This window comes from Vulpes vulpes, chromosome 5, assembly GCF_048418805.1.
Source record: "Vulpes vulpes isolate BD-2025 chromosome 5, VulVul3, whole genome shotgun sequence".
NCBI classification, from domain to species: Eukaryota; Metazoa; Chordata; class Mammalia; order Carnivora; family Canidae; genus Vulpes; species Vulpes vulpes.
The window spans coordinates 44,910,924-44,930,799 of NC_132784.1; the positions used below are offsets into that span (position 1 = coordinate 44,910,924).

At 42.4% G+C, this 19,876-nt stretch overlaps 1 protein-coding gene across 1 annotated transcript in view; it reads left to right on the forward strand.

Annotated features, from left to right (window-relative positions):
* Positions 1-1,411: 1,411 nt before the first annotated feature.
* The window catches only part of PHLPP1 (PH domain and leucine rich repeat protein phosphatase 1), a 208,557-nt gene continuing 190,092 nt past the window's right edge, over positions 1,412-19,876 (forward strand). Inside the window, exon 1 of the mRNA XM_072758046.1 lies at positions 1,412-2,973. Within this exon, the coding sequence (XP_072614147.1) occupies positions 1,548-2,973 (1,426 nt within the window). The 5' untranslated portion in view covers positions 1,412-1,547. The remainder of the gene's footprint in view (positions 2,974-19,876) is intronic.

Sequence of the window (19,876 nt, forward strand, 5' to 3'; positions counted from 1 at the left end):
CCTGATCTCTCTCTCTCTGTGGCGTCCCCTCCGCCCCCCCCCCCCCCCCCAAAAAGGTCAGTAACTGTATTGAAGGCAGGCTCTGGATAGTTGGCAGTTGACACGTTCTCACTCACATGTGAAAATCCAGATTTATAAAACAATCTGGGGGAATGGTATTTCAATTACATTCATTAAATTCTTTAGGAAGCTATTCTAGTGTAGCCTACAATGTTATTTTCACTGATAAGAAAATGCAACTTTCCAGACCACAACGAAACATTTTAGCCGCAAAACCCATTTTTCCCCTTAATGCTCAAAGAAAAAACAAGGTAAGACCTAAGAGAGAATACACAGGACGAGCCAATCTCACATCCCACCACGTCTCTGGTCCATCGTTTCTTCTCCTTTGCACGGCTTCCACTGTCATTACCTTAACCCCAAACTTTTAAGGTCACTGGGGGAAACAACAAGACCCGAGTCGTTTGCCTTTTTCCTTCCCACATACAGTTGTAGGAGAGGCTCGGCTCGGGGTTGCACGGCTTCCAAGAAGCGCTTTCACCAACTGTCCAGGTTGGAACTTCCCTAGCCTGGAAAAAGCGAGGAAAGTAAGGTTGGCCATTTTCACCGCCGGTTATCCGGCGGGCTCGGGTGTGTTTTTGCATCTCCTACAAGGCGTGGAGGTGAGAACCCAAGAAAGGGGGAACTTCACACCGCGTAGAGTTCCTCAAAGCCCTCACTTTAAATCAGCAGGGAAAACGAAAGTCTTCAGGGGAGCGGGAACGGGCGGGCTGGGTACAGCTTAACCAACACGAACACTCCCAGATGCACAGTTTAACAGCAGAGGGCACAATACCCACTGGCCGGAGCCCGCGGCCGGCTGCAAGGAGGGACAGAGAGGAAGGCACTCTGGGGCTTGTGGTTCGCCAAGTTTCCCTCCGTCGGGTTCGTTCCCGCGCTGGAACTACAACGCCCAGCGTGCACCGCGCGCCTCTCTGCGCTCTGCCCGCCCCTCTCCGAGGCTGGCGCAGGAACCTCCCGGAAAACGGCTCCCCCCTCGCCCCGCCCCCGTACGCACGCGTCACGTTTGTTTACCCTGAAGCCCCGCCTCCCCGTCGTCCTCGGGCTCTCTCCGCTCCTCCCGGGAATGCCGTCATGCTAATATGCATATTCATGAGGCCCCCGTGGCGCTCCCGCCCAGCCCGCCTCCCGCCTTCCCGCTCCAGGCGCCTGATTAATATTCAATGAGCCCAGCGACGCGGCTGGTTCGCCCCGGCGAGGCGGGGCCTGCGCGCCCGAGCCCGCGACCCGGGCGGGGAGGGCGTGTGCGGGGGGGCGGTGGCGGCGAGGCGGGCAGGCAGGCGGGCGGGCGGGCGCGCGGGATGGAACACCGAGACACCGACGGAATGCTCCGAATTGCCACATAATCCCCTGGAACGGCCGCGCCGCACGCCATTGGCTTCTCCCTCGTCGCCGCGCCGCCGCCGCCGTCTCCCACCTCGGGCTCACCGCCTCGCTCTCGTCCCGCTGCCTCCGGAGCTGGGGGGGAAGCGCGAAGCCCCACTGCAATGGAGCCCGCCGCCGCGGCTACGGCGCAGCGACTCCCCGAGCCCAGCAGGGAGGACCGAGCTCCGGCTCCGGCGGCGGCGGCGGCGGCGGCGGCGGCCGGGGGCGGCCGGAGCCCGGAGCCCGCGCTGCCCCTGGCGGCCCCGGCCGGCGGGGCGCGGGAAGAGGCCCCCGGCGAGGCGCTGCCGGGCCGGGCGGGAGGCGCTGGGCGGCGGCGGCGGCGCGGCGCGCCCCAGCCCACCGCCGGCGGGGCTGCCCCGGGGCCGGGGGCCGGCGGCGGCGCTAACTCCCTCCTGCTGCGGAGAGGGCGGCTGAAAAGGAATCTGTCCGCGGCCGCCGCCGCCTCGTCGTCCTCGTCGTCGTCGTCGTCGTCCTCGTCCTCGGCCGCCGCCGCCTCGCGCTGCCCCGGCGCCGCCGGCCTCTCGGCGCCCGGCTCGGCCTCGGCGTCGCTGTGCACCCGGAGCCTGGACAGGAAGACGCTGCTCCTCAAGCACCGGCAGATGCTGCAGCTGCAGCCGTCGGACCGGGACTGGGTGAGGCAGCGGCTCCAGCGGGGCTGCGTGCACGTCTTCGACCGCCACCTGGCCTCCAGCTACCTGCGCCCGGTGCTGTGCACGCTGGACACCACGGCCGGCGAGGTGGCCGCCCGCCTCCTGCAGGTGGGCCACAGGGGCGGCGGCGCCGTCAGGGTGCCCGGCAGGGCCCCGGGCCCCGCGGCCGGCGCCGAGCGGGCGCCCGCCGAGCCCCGCCGCCCCGCGCCCCCGCCCCCGCCCCCGCCCCCGCCCGCCGTCGGGGACCCGCCGCGCGCGCCCCCCGCGGACCTGCAGCTGCCCCGCGGCCCCGGCGGGTGGACGCGCCGCGCCTCGCGCGCCAGCCCCGCGCCGTCGGACTCCAGCCCCGGGGAGCCGGGCGCCCGGCGGGCCCTGGACGGCGCGGCGGCGGGCGCGGCCTCCGACACCGAGAGCTTCAGCCCGAGCCCCAGCGCCGAGAGCGTGTCCGACCGGCTGGACCCCTACAGCAGCGGCAGCGGCAGCGGCAGCGGCAGCGGCAGCGGCTCCTCGTCGTCGTGCGAGGAGCTGGAGGCTGCCCCGGCCCTGGCCCTGCCCGGCCGCCGCGCGCAGTCCCGGCCGCCCTCGCCGACGGCCTCCCCGCCGCCGCCGCTGCAGCCGCAGCCGAAGGGCCCGCGCGGCGTCGACGGCCCGGGAGGGGCCGCCCGCGACCGGCCCCGGGAGGAGAAGGCGCCGCCGCCGCCGCCGCCCGCCCTGTACGTGCAGCTGCACGGGGAGACCACCCGGCGCCTGGAGGCCGACGAGAGGCCGTTGCAGATCCAGAATGACTACCTCTTCCAGCTGGGGTTCGGGGAGCTGTGGAGGGTGCAGGAGGAGGGCATGGACTCGGAGGTCGGCTGCCTCATCCGCTTCTACGCAGGTAAGGCGCTCGCCCGCCCGACGTGGGGGGACCCCGAGGTCCCGGGGCTGGGTGCCGGGGCCGGCTGCCCGCCCGCACCCAGAGGACGTGCGAGCCCTCGGGAGCCTTCGTTCCTTCTCCGCAGCGTCCCCGCGCCCTGCGTGTGACTCGGAGCGGGGCGCTGGCTGCAGCCTCGAGGGCCCGGAGGGGGCAAGGCGCCGGCGCCCGCAAACCCAGGTCGCCGCAGGACGCTGACGAGGGGCCTTCCCTCGGGCTCTCGTGGGCGTGTTGGGTTGGAGGCAGGTTGGGATTTCAGGGGGACCAACGGACGTGCTCTAGGTCGTTCTTTGTACATTCGTCCACCGTTGGCCATTCTTGCCCCCCCCCCCCCCAGCTCCTTTCTTTTTCTTGTCACCTGGTGCCCTCGCCCAGCTCTCTCGTCTCGCTTAGTTGCTCCCGAGTCCTCGCTAACAGACCCTTCTTAGTGATACCCCCCTCCCCCGGAGCTTTTTTGCTTTATTTTAGTTTCATCTGCAAGTGTGATTCTTGCATCAAAAGTGATGTCGCCTATTTCTTTTTCTCATTTCCTGCTGCCAGCCTCTCCCTCTCATTCTGACCGGGATGGCAGTGTGACTTGGCAGTAGGGATCACAATAAGACTTGAAGTGGTTATCCCCTCTTGAGATGGTAGCTAAAATCCTCCTCATTCTTTTTTTTTTTTTTTCGGTTCCAGATGAACACTTTTAAAATCTTTCTATTTTCTCCCCAGCTTTTTGAGATACTAGATCTAATTCTTAACTAAGGGTGACTGATGTTTCTCTCTTGATTAAAGAATCGGAGGGTACTAAATTAATGAGCTATATACATCCTGGTTGATATATTGAAGCCTTATATTTGCGTCTTTTCCCTCCTCTAGTTTAAACAATTATGCTCTTAATTATAAGAAGTTTTATTTAAAATAGAGTTAGCATGACAAAATTAAGTCAGGAGACTTAAATCTTCCTCAGCGTTACTATTTCAGTTTGTAGGTGCTGCTGGAAAGATAATCCTACTTGTAACTTTGTTAATCTGTTGTTATACTTTCTAATTTAATGTTTTTGGTCCAACTTGTGTCTTAGTGGCAGTTTAGTCAGTTTGAATGAAGAAATCTTTACTGGCACATTGAAATATGCAGGACCAGTAGGATTCTTGGTGAGATGTCCTTTTAAGTTTCATTGAAGTTTTTCTGTAATTCAAGTGGATTTCTGACGGATTTTTGCCTTATAAAGAAAGCCATATCGTAATACAATAGCATTTGCAGTTATCTGCAGATAATATCTCAATTGGATGACACGGCTTTAAAAGTTTATGACCTAGAAAATCGGTGATTTTTTTTTTTTTTAATGTAGGAGCAACAATTATATCTTTTTCTCCTGGAGCTAATAAGAGTATTTTACAAAAGCATTAAATGGTAATCACACTTGGAATGAGGATGATAATGTGAGAATGATAAATGCCCTTATAACCAAACCAATTGCACTGAATGAAATATATATAAAGCAAGGGATATGTAAAATAAACAGTATTGAACATATTTTATAGACATAGAGCTCTGCATCTCTTATTTCCGCATGTTTTCCATCATGATAAATGCCCATAGGAAAAGGTTCTGGGTGTCCTCTTCATGAAATTTAAATCTTTGATTCCCTTGATTGCCTCTTCAAGTGTGTCTAAAGTATTCTAAGTGAATGATATACAGTGGTCTTGTTTTGTTTTAAACTTATCAATAGAAAAGTGACAAATTTTCTGGTTGAATCTTAAATTTCTGGTGTGGTCATTTTATTCTTTTTGTTTTGCTCTTTATGAAAAGCTGTAATTGTTATTTTCTGAACTTCATCTCTGTATGCACAGCATAAATATATATATACCTCTGTGTATACACTTGTAAAAATAACTAATAAAATGGGGATGTCACAAACAGTATCCAACTTATTATTGAATATGAAGCCATTGTACATGTGTCCTAGAAGGAAGATGCTTGATTGTTATAGAGATGGCTAGTTGTGTATTTTGGTTTTTACACAGAATTGAGCCTATTTTAATCCCAAGGTAATAAACAAAATGTCTGTTGTTCATATGCCACAGAACAAAATTCAGTATATAGTGAGTCCAATTGAACTTTTGCAAGAAGGTAGTTATTGACGAACAAAAGGGCCTTTTTATAAGGTGGTCTTATTATGGGAACACTGTCAGGACTTCACACGCACTGAGGGTTTGTGCCTCACTGGTGGAGATTCCTAGAAATTACCCTTGCAGTGGAATGTAGGACGCCCAACGGGAGTGTTATATTTTGGTAGTAATTCTTTCCCTTAGGAAAAAGAGAATTAAGGTTTATTTTAGAGGAAACCCTTCAAGATGGTGTTGTATGCCACATTTGTTTTTATAATTTTACATATAACTGAAATTTCTTGAGCGTGTCTTTTTGTTTATATGTGTAGCTGGAGTTAAGGATAGATTAGGAAGCTGCCTTTGAAGCCTTTTAAATACTTTCCTGTATTTAAATTGAGCTCATTATCTGCTGTCTATCTAGTTATCTAGTCAGCTGCTTTTTTTTTTTCTTTTTTTTTTTTTCTTGAGAAGTTCTTGTCCAGGGAACTTTCATTCTTTTGAAGGTCACCTTTCAGTGAAATTTTAGTATTTATAACTTGATTCAAGTTATTATTAAAAGGTTTTGAAAAGCATTTGCAGCCTTTGAATATTTAAATATTTATTTGGGTAAAGTAAAATGAAAATCTTTAAGGAACTGTAAGGTGTTGGATGAAAGTGCTATCTAATTACAGAGTTGTTAATGAAAACTTAGTTTGAAGATTATTAATGTGTCTTTCAAGCATTTTTTTAGCTGATTTAAAATATGACAAAATTTACATGTCTTTATATGAGGCTACTGGTCTTAGGTATTTTAAGTACTTTAACACTTAATTTCCTTTTAAAACAAACCATCTTAAATTCTAATTGGAAGAGTAATTTTAGGTAAAAGAATTTTTAAAAATTTGTGTTGCTTGAAATAAGTTATGGACTTCAAAACATTAATGAGTTTTGTGTTTTGGACTCTTTGGGGAGTCTGAGTCATTGACCAAGGGCAGTATTAAACGATGTATTTTTTGACTCTTGTATCACCTTTTAGATTTAGTGGTCTAGCCACTTAAGTTCAAATTGTAATAGTGGGAAAGGATGTTGATGGAATGGAGAGCACACCCACTGTGCCTACTGAATCTTGGACAAGATATTTTTATGTGACTTCTTTGGATTGCTCAGGAGAACAATCTCCTAACCCCTCTCATATTTCTTCTTTTTTTCTCTTTAGGGGAATGATCAAACCTTACATGGTTTCCTACATGGAAACCGAGAAGGGGTGGTTCAGCATTAAGCTGTAATATTGACCAGCAGGCTCTTATTACTATAATTACAGCAGTATTGAGTAACGTGGTATGAACATGTGACACCAGTGTGTGCTTGAGCAGTCTTTTCAATTTTAAGAACAAAGGGTTTGACTTTATTTTTGTTGTTTTATATTTGTTGTTCTTGATGTAAAGTGCATGCTGTCTTCTTCATAACTGTGGTTTGAGAACATCTATTAATATGTTGGGTTTTATTATCTTCAAAAATTTTAAAGGGCTTTCACATAAATTATCTCATTTGTCCTTTCAAAAACATTAGGGAGGAGTCAGTGTCAATCCTCTTTTCAGATGGAGAAACATGCACAGAGAGGTTTGCCTCTTGCTTGTGGTTTTTCAGTCCTTGGCAGAGCTGAGAATAGAGAGCTGGGATGTTCTGTTTTGCAATTCATATCACTTTCCATGAATCGATGCTGAATTTCATTTACACTTGATTCTTTCACTTGGTTAGAAGCATTCAGAAAATACGCTATTTTTGTTGTTAATGAGGTGATATTATCCTCCAGTCTAAAGCAGTATTCCTTGTGAAATGTTGATGGCTCTAATTTTTATCATGCTGTTTTTAAAAACCTAAGGTACCAAGACTGGCAAATAAATAGGCAGTACAGAAAGAGTACTAAAGTGTTGTAATAGTCTGGTTGCAGTAGGCATACTTGCATTTAAGTTGTTAGGAAATGAAGTTTACTTAATGACTATTTTTTTAATTTGACCATGCCTCATTTGTTAAACTGTAAATCTTCATTGGGTATAGAGAATTAACACTTCATCTGAAAAGTGAATAACTTTTCAGGGGGGAAGGTGTGGTAATTTGGTGCCTTTAAAACATAGCCTTACTTGTAAAGTATTGAAAATCTACATCAGAAAAGGTTTGCTTAAGTCCTATTTTACAGTGGAATTGTTGGTACATTAGCGATAGTGCTTTATTGGTGTTACTATGCTATTGTTACAATTATTTTTATAATTCATACAGTATATGGAGCTGGAGAGTAAGCTATTCTCCCTGAATTTCATAGTTGTTTCTAAGATGTGTGTCTTTTGTGCTCAGTGAAATAATTACAGGGAGAGGAGATGTATAAGTTAGTTTTAAAGTTTTTGCGTTAAAAGTTTTTTTTTTTTTTTTTTTTTTTAAGGTTGTTAAATCCACCACCTTAACTGATTGGTTATCCAAAGGTCATTATTAGTTTTTAAAGTGTACAATGTTTTTGTTATTTCTTACTCTCTCTCTTTTTTTTTCAAAGCCCTGAATTTGATTTATTGGTAACATAACATTCATTGACATTCTTTATGATCCAAGCCTAGTGTAATACTTGGCATTTTAGTTTAAACATTTGTTGAATTGAATTTGTGGAATTTTGTTAAGCAGCTGGTGGTGTATGCCCTGATTCTTCAGCCTTCCATCCTGTTTGGGTCCCCAAGGGATGTGTTAAACACACATATACACAGAGGCATTTCTTATGGCAGGAGATTTTAGATGTGCCACATACTATTAATATCTTCTATTTCACGTGAGTGAAGCTCTGTGTGGATTTTGAGAGAGCAGTTCTTTCTTAAACTTTTCTTAGAGTTAACAGGTGTTCTTTTTCCTTCTTTTCAAAGGCATCTCCCACCTCAACTTTGAGATGCATTTAATGAGACATCTGTCAAATGAGGCATCTTAGATTTAATGATTTTGTTATGTGCCTGGCTTGAACGCAGTTCAGTCTATTTGGACAGGAGAAGGCTTTAATTGTTGTACTGTGAAAGTCAGGAGATCCTGAAGCCACTCAGTAGAAAAGCTTTTCCTTTAAAAAAGATGCCTGGTATTTGAAAAAGAGAGGAAGTTATCGAAATGTCTGGGAAAATGAAGCCTTTAAAAAAAAAAAATCCCTACCTTCTAAAACCTACTCTACCTCTTTAATCCCAGGCATCTGGTGTAACACTGGTAATGAGAGGTTTTGAATCTGGTCTCACGTCCCTGTGCTTCTAGGGCAAGCCTTTCTTTATACTTACCTTCGGTTTTCTAAAGATAGCATAATTAAAACAAAACAAAACAAAATGGCCATGTGGATTCTTTAGACATATTAGGTATTTATAACCTAAGTCTGTGTGACTGGTTGTATTTGGATTTGTCTGAAAATTCAACTCTAGGCTTTGGGAAATTTTGATAAATTTGAAACTCAGGGATCTGGAAAGAATAGACTTCCATGATATTTTTTTATTAAAAAACATTAGGATATTTGGTTAACTGTGAAATAGCAACTTTTCCAAGTTGTGTGATAGTGTACTTTAGAATCAAGCATAGTGATTACTGCATTACTGAAGTATCATTACACTTTGATGTAGAGGTGGAATGGTTTTGTTAAATATTTCGTATGATTAAGAGGTATACTGGTATACCTCTTAGTATGTTTAATGAAACAGAGCATAACCTTTTCAGATCTCTAAGTTCTTGTTGAAATAATTGTTTTCCTGTTGTATTTTTACATTTGAGTTTGCTTCAATACATTGTAAAACATATATTCTGATAAAATGTCTTGTTCAGGTACAAGTCCAGTAGTTTTCTGAATTTAGAACCTAGCAGTTCTATAAGAAAAGGAGAGGAAAAGTCTGTTTGTAGGTTGTACACATTTTATCAGTTTGTAAATGTCAATATTTTATCAAAAAACAATATGCAGAATTTTTGTAAATGTCAATATTTTACAAAAAACAATATGCAGAATTTTTGATATATACTTTCCCAAATGAAGCCTGCTAAAATTAGTCTCATTTCCAGTTATATGAAAGCATTCAGTTGAAGACTGAACAGAATTAGAAATAATTTTGTCTTACCCCGTTTTAATAAGGAGTGAAAAATCTAATTAGAAATTTGAGGTTTGAGGGATCCCTGGGTGGCGCAGCGGTTTAGCGCCTGCCTTTGGCCTAGGGTGTGATCCTGGAGACCCGGGATCGAATCCCACGTCGGGCTCCCGGTGCATGGAGCCTGCTTCTCCCTCTGCCTGTGTCTCTGCCTCCCTCTCTCTCTCTCTCTGTGACTATCATAAATAAATTAAAAAAAAAAATGTTTAGAAATTTGAGGTTTGAGAGGATTTGAATTGGTTGGTTTTTCTTTTTAGTTTTTTTTCCCCCTTCATTCTTTTCAAACAGGAAGAGTTTTATTTCTCCTATTATGTTTATTTCTAGCTATTTCTACTGATGCTTACATCTGGTGGAAAAGAAGAGAATGAATCTTATGATATAATTGCCTTATATGCTAGAATATTTGGGCTTTATTTTCAACTATGAGGCATGTTTTTAAATACAGTGGAAGTATGGTCTCTACTTGTTTTCCTTGCCTATTCAATAATTTTCTGGATTTTACAATCAGTTCGCTCCTGACACATGGTCTGGGACGTGAAATTTCATGCACGGAACGAGTTTATTTTTTTTACCTTGTCAGTTATGAGAAATTTTTTCCTAAGGAGTTCTTTTTTCTCATCCATATATTTTGAGAACTTGCCTGGCTGTGTCTTAGTCCAGAGTGGGTGCTACATTATGGTTCTTGAGTTTGGCTGATGTGTCCTGGGATCAGGTGAAAGTAACCTTGATTAGTGTTTGTTTGTTTTTTCAAAAATAACTTTGGGGGCAAAATTACATGGTTTTATCTAACACTGAGAAAAAAATGGCGTGTAGTTTAAGGAAAGTAATCTGAAAGTTTGGAAACTTGGCATGACTTTGAGCATTCATTTTAACCTGTCCTGAGTATTGCTTTCCGGGCCAGTAAAATGATGAGCTTGGAGTGGAATAAGTCTAAGACCTCTTTCAGCTCTTAACATACTGGGGTTCCTTTGGAGAACCTTTCCTTCCCATTAGAAAGACTAAAAGTTGTAGTTGTTTTAGTTAAGTTCTATAAGACCTGTCTCTGGATTAAAAGAGTCAAATCCCCTGCATCTTCTCAGCGAGAAAGGAATGGACTTGGACCTCTTATATGCAAGATAGCCTGAGATGGACAACCAGAGTAGACCCCCTTTTTGGTATAGATTTGGACTGATGACACTATAGGTGATGTTTGGTTCACTCCCTCCCTCCCAGCCCTACTTCTCAACGTAGACTCAGTGTGCTAGAGTTGAATTTAAAGAAATATATCCTTTTTAAAGAGTTCTTCCTTGGGATCCCTGGGTGGCGCAGCGGTTTGGCGCCTGCCTTTGGCCCAGGGCGTGATCCTGGAGACCCGGGATTGAGTCCCACGTCGGGCTCCTGGTGCATGGAGCCTGCTTCTCCCTCTGCCTGTGTCTCTGCCTCTCTCTCTCTCTCTCTCTCTCTCTCTCTCTCTGTGTGTGTGACTATCATAAATAAATAAAAATTAAAAAAAAAAAAGAATTCGTCCTTAAGGTGATTATAAAATCCTTTCATCGTTCAGTTTATCAAGTTTACTGTAATAGTAACTCTGTATTTGAGGTATTCAAACATGCAAAACTTAATAGTTTGTTAGTTCTAATTATTGGTGAGCTGTGTGCCTGTCTCCTTGGGCTTAGTCTCAGGAGAAAAAGCCACTTAAAAGAAAATGAAAGTTTTGTATTGTTGATTTGATTAAATGATAGAATTTAGGCTCCCATGGAGATCCTAACATCTGTATTTTTATAGATGAGGAAAGCAAGACCACAGAGGTTAAGTATCTGGTCTAAGATCATTGATCAAGTCAGTCTCCAGATTAGGAGTAGCACCCGTGATTTGGATTATCTGTCCCTTGTTTTTGTTTTTTGTTTTGTTTTGTTTTCTTACCACGCTATGAATTACAAACTTATCTTTGGATCCTCCTTATATTTAGTATTCAAAATGAAAGTTAAAAAAAATGGAGTGTATACTTCACAGATTTGGTGGTTTCTCTGTGACTTCAAGGTATTTCTAGTTTCATTTTGTTCTAATCAGTGCTTTTGAGAGGTTGCATGTCTCTTTGACAGATATAAAGGGGCTTCTAATGGAACAGCTGGATATCTTAATTGCATAGAGGGAAATTATTATTATCATTTTTTTCGCATAGAGGGAAATTAGATTTCATCAACGATGTTACTCTTTGGGGGATTTAATATGGAACTTTAAAGTTGACAGACAGGTGGCTGAGCACAGTACTAGAAAATGAGAAAACCAATGGTGATTGGTCTAGCACTTTGAAGTTGAAATTGTTAGAATGGAAAGGTGGTAGAAATCATAGACTTTTAACAATTATTTGGGAGAAAAATTTAAGAATAGATTTTGAAAATAATTCCCTTTCCAACATGTTCATTAAAAAGATTCAGTATTACATCCTTAAAAAAAAATTAAAGATGTCTTCTCACAATGAGATGCACATAGCTTATTCAGGCACACAGACCAAGTTTCCCTTTTGTGTAATATAAAAAAAACAACTGGCTTCAGTAATCTTTGGGCTTTTGTTGTTTGTTGGCTTTGGAAGTCTTTATCACGAAATCTGCTACTGTTTTGAATATCTCGGAGAGGGAGAGAGAGAATGAAATTCCTGGTCCTGTTAGCAAAAAGACAGTTTGTGAATATTTTTAGGAGTGTGAGAGAGATTCCCTTCTATATTAGGCTCTATTTTAATTTAATCGTTTACCTTAAGCGAAAGTTTTAGCTTTCCTTATAGGGAAGTTAATCTATTGAGTCAATTAATTCCTCAAAGATGACTGTTCATTTTTAATATGAGGAAGGGAACTTTTTAAAGTGCAGAAGTATGAAAGGGTAAAAATACATTGCATCTGACATGTAGAATATGTACTCCAGATGCTGAAACACAGGAAAAATTTTTCTTGATGGTCTTTTGGAGAGATGGTATGGCTGGGGGCAGCTGACATTCAGTTGTGTGTAATAAGGATCTCTCCTTATGGGAAGAAGTAAACACTACTATAATTGAAGGACACTTTTTCTCTTGTGTGCACCCCATACATGCGTTCTCCATGGAGTGTTGAGGAAGGATGTTAATGGAAGGTGGTGGTCCTATTTATGCGTGGAAGGGATAGGTGGAATGTGGTAAGTAGTCTTGGGAGAAAAAGAAATCTTGATTTAAAAAAAAATTTGCAGTTCTTAATTACATGGAACTTTTTTTTTTAAAACATATTAATTGGTAACATATTAATATTGTGACGGCCTATTCTCATATCCTGTGCTCATTTTTTGTTTGATATTTGCCTTCTTCCTATGGGTTTATAGATTTGTTTTAGAAATATATTTAGGGAAACTAGCTTTATTTTGTAAGTCACTAATATTTTCTTTATCCATTACACTTTTATGTCAGTCTTTTCCTTTAAATATTCAGGGTTCTGTGTCATGCTTAGGAAAGACTCCCTATCCCAGGATTAAAAAGTGAAATTTCCTGTATTTTCCTGTGGTATCTTATTGTTTTATTTTCTATGCTGAAAATTTTAATATGTTGTTTAAGAAAGGAGGTGGGAAAGAACAAATTGTGTCAATGCTTTTTATTGGATAATTGAGTTATTTCTTCACTGATTTAAAATGCCACTTTTCCTCAGTTTGTCATTTTTTTTTTCTTAACTGATGGAGATTAAAATCTATGCTATAGAACAGTAGAGGTTTAATAGCTATTTTGAATTTGTTCAGGAAAACAGGGAGAAAGGGAAGGATCTTTATCTGATTTCTACCACATTTCTTTTTTACTCCCTAATTTCTCAGTAGCTTTCAGGATGGCAACTCATGTGCTTTTGGAATATGGATGTGTCAGGATTCTCCTTTCCTATGGATACTTTGTCATCCTGAAGTAGTTAGGGTGGGAGTGGGGTTACCTGGAGTGTAAAATGCTGATATGTATATATATATATATATTGCATTAGGCAGAATTCAGCTGCTTATTTATGCTGAGGAGATTCCTTTTTTCTCCTTTTAAAGAATTTCTGGGACTACTTTGAAGGTCACTGTGAAGCACACATGATTTATCTTTTGAATATAGAAAAATGAAGACTAATATGCCTATCAAAATCAGTAACAACTGCCTATGGTGCTTTGAAATTTTCTTTAGTTGACCTGAGAAGGGGTTTCTGTGTGTAGCTGTGAATTGAGATGACAAGGATATAATGCAAAATAACTCTGAGATAACTGAAAATTGTGTAATGAGACCAGTGTTCTAAATGGTACTTAGGGTGCTTTAGTGCTATAGGTAAATGAACTCCCAGAAAAAATGAAATAGTCTTATTGGGGGTAGGGGATAGTAGAGTCATAGATGACAAACCTAGAAAAGTCAAGTTAGAACATCTGCCACCTTTAGTAAGTGGGCTTTCATGGTCTGGTGACCAATTCTTAGTTATGTGACCACAAGACAAAAATTGTACACTGTTGCATTTCATGGCCTTCCTCTTTGGTGGAAAACTGAGATTCTTTTCTGTAGGTGTTTAGTTGTATTACCTAAATTCCAAATTATCTTGGATGGAATAGATTCTAGGCTTGAATCCATTAACGCTTAAGGGGAAAGTCTCCAGACCCATTGCCCTAAAATACTAAATGAAATAAAGATGCAGTTGCCAAACTTATTTAGGTGTTTACAAGTAACATTTCTTTTCCTCCACAATGACGAACTGTATGGCATTTTTATTAACTTGAAGAAATAAGTGCAAAAACTCCTTATATATAATGTTCAAGAAATTTGAGTAGTATTTTGTTATTTAGCAAACATTTATATCATCCTTATTACATGCTAGACAGTGTTTTATGTGCTATATATATAATGTGGAAGTGCTTTGTGTGTATGTGTATGTGTATATATATATATATACACACACACACACAGCCCTATGAGGTAGACCATGTTACTACCCTACCCTAGTATTACAGATAGAGGAACTGAGTTATAGAGCAGTATAGTAACTTGTCTGGATTTGTACAGCAAGTGAGGCACAGAATTCAGGGCCAAGTATCTGACATCAGAGTCAACTAGTTAGTATTGACCTTGTTTGCTGAATGTGGGGAACTTATGCCTAGTAACCTGGGGCCAGTTTGGGCATATCAGTATTTGGAAAACATAGATTTTGAAGTAGTTAAGGCCTGGACTTGAGTTCTGAATCTGCCACTGTCCCTAGAGCTCTACCTCCTTTATTCCTTCTGTTTTTTGTTTTGTTTTTTAGATTATTTTATTTTAAGATTTTATTTATTTTTTGGGGAAAGAGAGCAAGTGAGCTCAAGGAGGGGAGGGTAGCTGTAGAGGGAGACGGAGAAGCAGACTTCCCGCTGAGCAGGGAGTGAGATGTGGGGCTGATCCCAGGACCTTGGGATCATGACGCAAGCCACCTGGTGCTCCAAGATTTATTTACTTATTAGAGAGAGAGAGATAGATAGAGAGAGAGAGAGAGAGAGAGAGAATATGAATGTATGAATGAGGGAGGGGCAGAGGCAGAGGGAGAGAGAGAGAGAATCCCAAGCAGACTCCTTGCCGATTTCAGAGCCTGACACAGGGCTGGAGATCCTGACCCTAGCCAAAACCAAGAATCAGATGCCAACCAACTGAGCCACCCAGGCACCCCTCCTTCTCTCTTGAAAGAGGTACTTTGTGTCCCATGAGGTTGTTGAGATCAAATGAAATAAATGTTACAACCAAGCCCTAGTTTTAGAGTGGAAAGAGCACCGTAATCGAGGACTTAGACACCTAGATTTGACTGTGGGCTTCTCTACTCGATGTGAGACCTATCATAAGCCCTGTAACCTCCTTAAGCCTCATTAGAGAAAGAGAAGTGATAAAATAAATGTGTCTCAAAGAACTTTGTGAGGTTCAGATTTGATGATATATGTGGAAGTGCTTTGTAAACTGTGAGATGTTACACAAATGTAGTGTGGTTTTATTATTCTTAGCAACAGCAAATTGCCACAAATGTTAATTAGAGTTAATTAGGGCTCATTAAGGAAAATGGGATATACAGTTGCTCAGTGACAGTGGCAGCCTGTACACTTCCATCCATCCGTCCGTCTAGTAATTATTATATCTATATGTCAAAGGTGCTTTTGATTAAAAAATGACTGATTTGAATTTTCTAGGATCCCTTGACGTACTTACAGTTTTGAGGGCATTTTGTAAAACAACAACAACAACAACAACAACAAAACAAACCAACATTTTTATACAAAGGTGAAAAGTGTTCCAGTAGAGGCAGGGTTCACAGATTGCTATAGTAGAAGTGAAAGAGAAAGGCACCTGCCTCCATGGTATGAATCCCCAGAAGGTCCTTGAGCCAAAGCTTGAGGGACCAGAAAGAGTAGATGATTGCCTTAATTCTGGGATCCTGAATTCTTTGAGAAGCAACTGTAGATTACTAGTTCAAATCCAGTCAGACCGAGTTTGGGATTAGTAGTTCTAGTTTAATCCCTTAGGATTTATTAAATACCTTTCTGTCTAGGTATCTAGGCCTTTTTATCCACTTGAATCATTTGGGGTCCATTTGGTATTTGAGTTTGTGAGGGTACTATTCTGGATTAAGCAAATACTAATTCTGCTTTTTTGAAAAGAAAATACAAATATGTACATGCTCCATGTTGCCCTGAAGCCTGGTGCTGGGATCCTGCCATACGTTTGAAAGACATTGTCTTACTTCTTTCTTTAAGGGCTGTGAGGGTTTTGGATTCCTCAGATTTATGAGAGTTATGGGAAATGTGTTTATCTTCTGGAGACAGTTACTTTCTTTTAGTTTAGTGATACATGTAGATTGCATTAATGTAAAGTTTGGACAATGATGAGTTGGTCATAATCTGGGAATTTTATTTTTAACTGTGTTCAGCTAGTGTTTCAACCTTCATTGATGAAGAAAACTTTTTGTTGGACCAGGAGGAAACACAGTTCTTGAATGTTCATATAAACAAAAGCAACATATTAGCTCTTTAATCCATGGCTGGAAAGCTTGTTCTACACATATGGCAAGTTAAGTCTTTACTAATGGCCTGTTATAAATTTTGTTTTGTTTTTGTTTTAAATAGAAGGCATGTGTCTCTGCAAAATATTGTCTCGTGTAGTAATGTGAATGACAACACTGGGAAAAAATAATTTTACTTTTTTTGTTTTTAAACTATGACAAACACCATGGTAAAAAAAAAGTTATTTAGATTCTAACTAAAGTAAGTCATGCTTCCAATTCAAATGAAAATGCTTCTCATTCATACTCCTCAGCATTGAGGTTAATCACCTGCCAATGTGTATTTTCCACTGTCATTAGCACCTTTTTGCACTCTGTGACAAATTTTTACAGAGACCTCAGTTGATTCATTAAAGTAACATCAACACTTGACAAGCTGATTTTATGGGGGATATTTTTTTTGGTGTGTGTGTGTGTGTGTGTGTGTGTGTGTGTGTGTTTTATGGGGGATATTAACAGAAATGTTAGCATCAGTATAATCATAAAGAGAGTAGTTTCTGGTTCTCCTGTTTATAAAGCAGACACTCCAAATCCTTTGCTCTGTAACCAAGTCGAAAGAGCAACTTGGTGTTTTTAGCCACAATTTGAATGGTATTGTGTCATTAATAAATACACGATGACAAAAGTTCTGTAAACAGATATGTTGGAACTACTTAAGAGGATAATGTCATTCTGAAGATACCACATAAAAGTCCATTTCTGAAACTAGGGCTTGTTTTGTAGTTAGTACAGTCAGAATGCTTGTTTTATATCTTGGATCAGCTTGCTGCTGCTAATAGAGAATTGGGAGTGGTCATTGCTTCCTGCCTTTGGAGATGTGTGTAAGATCTCCCACCTCCACCCCATCCCCACAACCTCTTGGTTCTAAGAAACTGGCAGATTAACCCCAGTGACTTCAACCTCCAAATAATACTGATGGATAAAGGAAGGTAGTACTCATTTATCTTTAAGGTACCATCATAAGCACAACTATACTTACTCCTTTGCACAGTATCTTTATCTTTTAGAAACATTTGTGATACTGGAGTAGGCTCAACCAGAGTTGTCAGGATAGTTACTAAGTCAGAATCTGGTGAATGTAATAATTGAAGAAATACCTGCTAGATTATACCTTTGCCAGACACCATGATATAAAGTGGGTGACAATCATGTGGATATCTGAGGGGGAGGGCATAGAATCTGGGCATTTTAAGAAACCAGTGGCATCTGGTTCAGTTTCTTATCTGGCATAGAAATCTGTGCTTCCCTGAGTGATGGTCATCTGGCGTCTGCCTGTTGACTGCTTACTAGGTAAACATTACTCCAGGATAATGTTGACTGGAGTTTTGCTCTCCTTGAGATGTGATCTATGCACTAGCATCATCAGCATCTCCCAAGAGTGTCTTAGAAATGCAGAATCTCAGGCCCTTCCTCAGACTTAAAGATTCTCAGGCTGATTCAGCTGTACAATGCACCTTAAGAAGTGCTAGCATTAGATGATTTGGGAGTGGGAGAGATTAGATTTGGAGGAAAGAAATCATTAGGAGTTTGTGTGAGTGAGATACTGAGCACCTGAACTAGAGCAGTGGAGGGAGAAAAGGAGACCTGTGAAGATGGTATCCTAGGACTTAGTAGCTAATTGGCTGTTATGGTGAAAGAAGCTGACATGTGTGCAGTTTGAGTGATGAGAGAATTGTGGGTCAGTTTGTGAAAGTAGTTCATATCACTAGTTCAGTAAAGCTGAAGGATCAGGTTCTAGAGTTAGGGATTGTATATGAGAATGAATGAAGGTGTGTCTCCTGGTCTTAATATTCATAAATATTTATCAGCTGAAGACTGATTTTGCAGAGGATGAATTTGAAGTGGTAGTACATGTTAAACTAACTGAAGCCATCCGTTTAGCTGGTAAATGCACCTGGCTCACCACCCAGCTTCCAGAGCTCAGTGGAGCTTTGTTGCTTTCTACTGCTTACAGTATGTGCAGTAACTCCCAGGAAGGTGGTATAAATATTATTTATTTACTTGGTTTTCATATGACTCATTCTTTTTGCATTCAAAATAAATGCTAGTGCTGGCTATGGACAAAAGTGAAGAGGTCTAAAAAGAATGTTTATGTTAAATTTATGAAGCTGTCAGGATGAATGCCTTTTGAATGTTGGCACTTTTCCATCTGGTGTGTGTGTGTGTGTGTGTGTGTGTGTAAATTACATAAATAATTATAATAACACTTGAAATACCTTAATGAAGGCATTTACAGAAGGCCAAGGGAACACAGAACCCTGATAAAACAGCTCTCCCTGGAAGTGTAATGCCTTGGAAGGCTCCATGGGAAGGATTCCCTTTGTGAATGGGGTGCTAGCACTGCATGACAAGGGGGTGTCAGGAACTAAAGCATGAATGAAAGGGTACCATGTAAGCAGGGAATGGTGGGTATCTCCACTGGTGAAGTGTTAGGTGATGAGGTTAAAAGTGGTAGGAGGTAAAACTGAAAAGGAGGTTGGGGCCAGATGATGAGAGGCCTCACATGATAAGGACTTGACTTGATAAGCAGCGGGAGCTACTGAGCATATTACATGCATGAGGGTGACATGGTTAGGTTTATATTCTAGGATGTTAACTGGCAGCTAGCTGGAGGATGGTTGGAGAGGAAGCTGCTAGAGACTTGGTTACTGCCTTATTGTGGCCTTTAATAAACATTTATAGTACTCTGTTAGGAGCTGGAGATCCAAAGAAAGAATGGCCTTGCCTCAAGGAGTTTAGTCTGGTAGGGAGAAAGAAATAATTGCAATACAGAGTATGTCACTTTTGAAGTTTGTACAATGTGGTTGTGGTACCAAATAAGGAACTAGTCCGGCCCACTGCAGTTGGAGTGGGTGGAAGATGATTTTGAATATTGGAAAGAGTAGAATAGGAATAGATGGGATAGGGCCCTGATATGGGGACCAAGGGCCTACCTGGGAGCTAGATGAAAAAGACCTGAATGGACTAGGTCAGTGCAGTGAAGACCTGCAGAATGGAAATTGTTTAGAATGTAGAATTTTGGGGTCTTATCAAATGATTATATGTTGGGGGAGAAGAAATAGTTCAGGATTTATTATTCATTCTGAAACTAATTTGAGTATGTCTTCCAGGTCGGGAAGTGTGTCATGATATACCATGTCAGGGATGTACTGTGCATAAGACTGACAGGATTTGTGTGTCAAGGGTGAGGGAGGAGGAAGCTTCTGGTTTAATTGACTGTAATTCCATCACCCAACAGGAGAATATAGGAGCAGGATTGGCTTTGAGGAGTAAGTGGGTGGGAAGATGGTGAATTAGATTTTGGATGTGTTAGAGTTAAGGTGCCTGAAGGATATTCAGGTATGTCTGGAGAGAGTTCAGGGGGCATCTACGTTAGGCAGCCAGTGAAGTGTTGGGATTGAATGCAAGTGCTCAATCGAGTGGAGTGAGGAGGGGCCCGAGGAAGCAACTCTGAGGAATATTTGTATTTAAACAGTGGGAGTGGATTATGTTGAGTGCCAGAATTCAGATATAAAAGAGACCTACTGGGGATCCCTGGGTGGCTCAGCGTTTTAGCGCCTGCCTTTGGCCCAGGGTGATCCTGGAGACCCAGGATCAAGTCCTGCGTTGGGCTCCCTGCATGGAGCCTGCTTCTCCC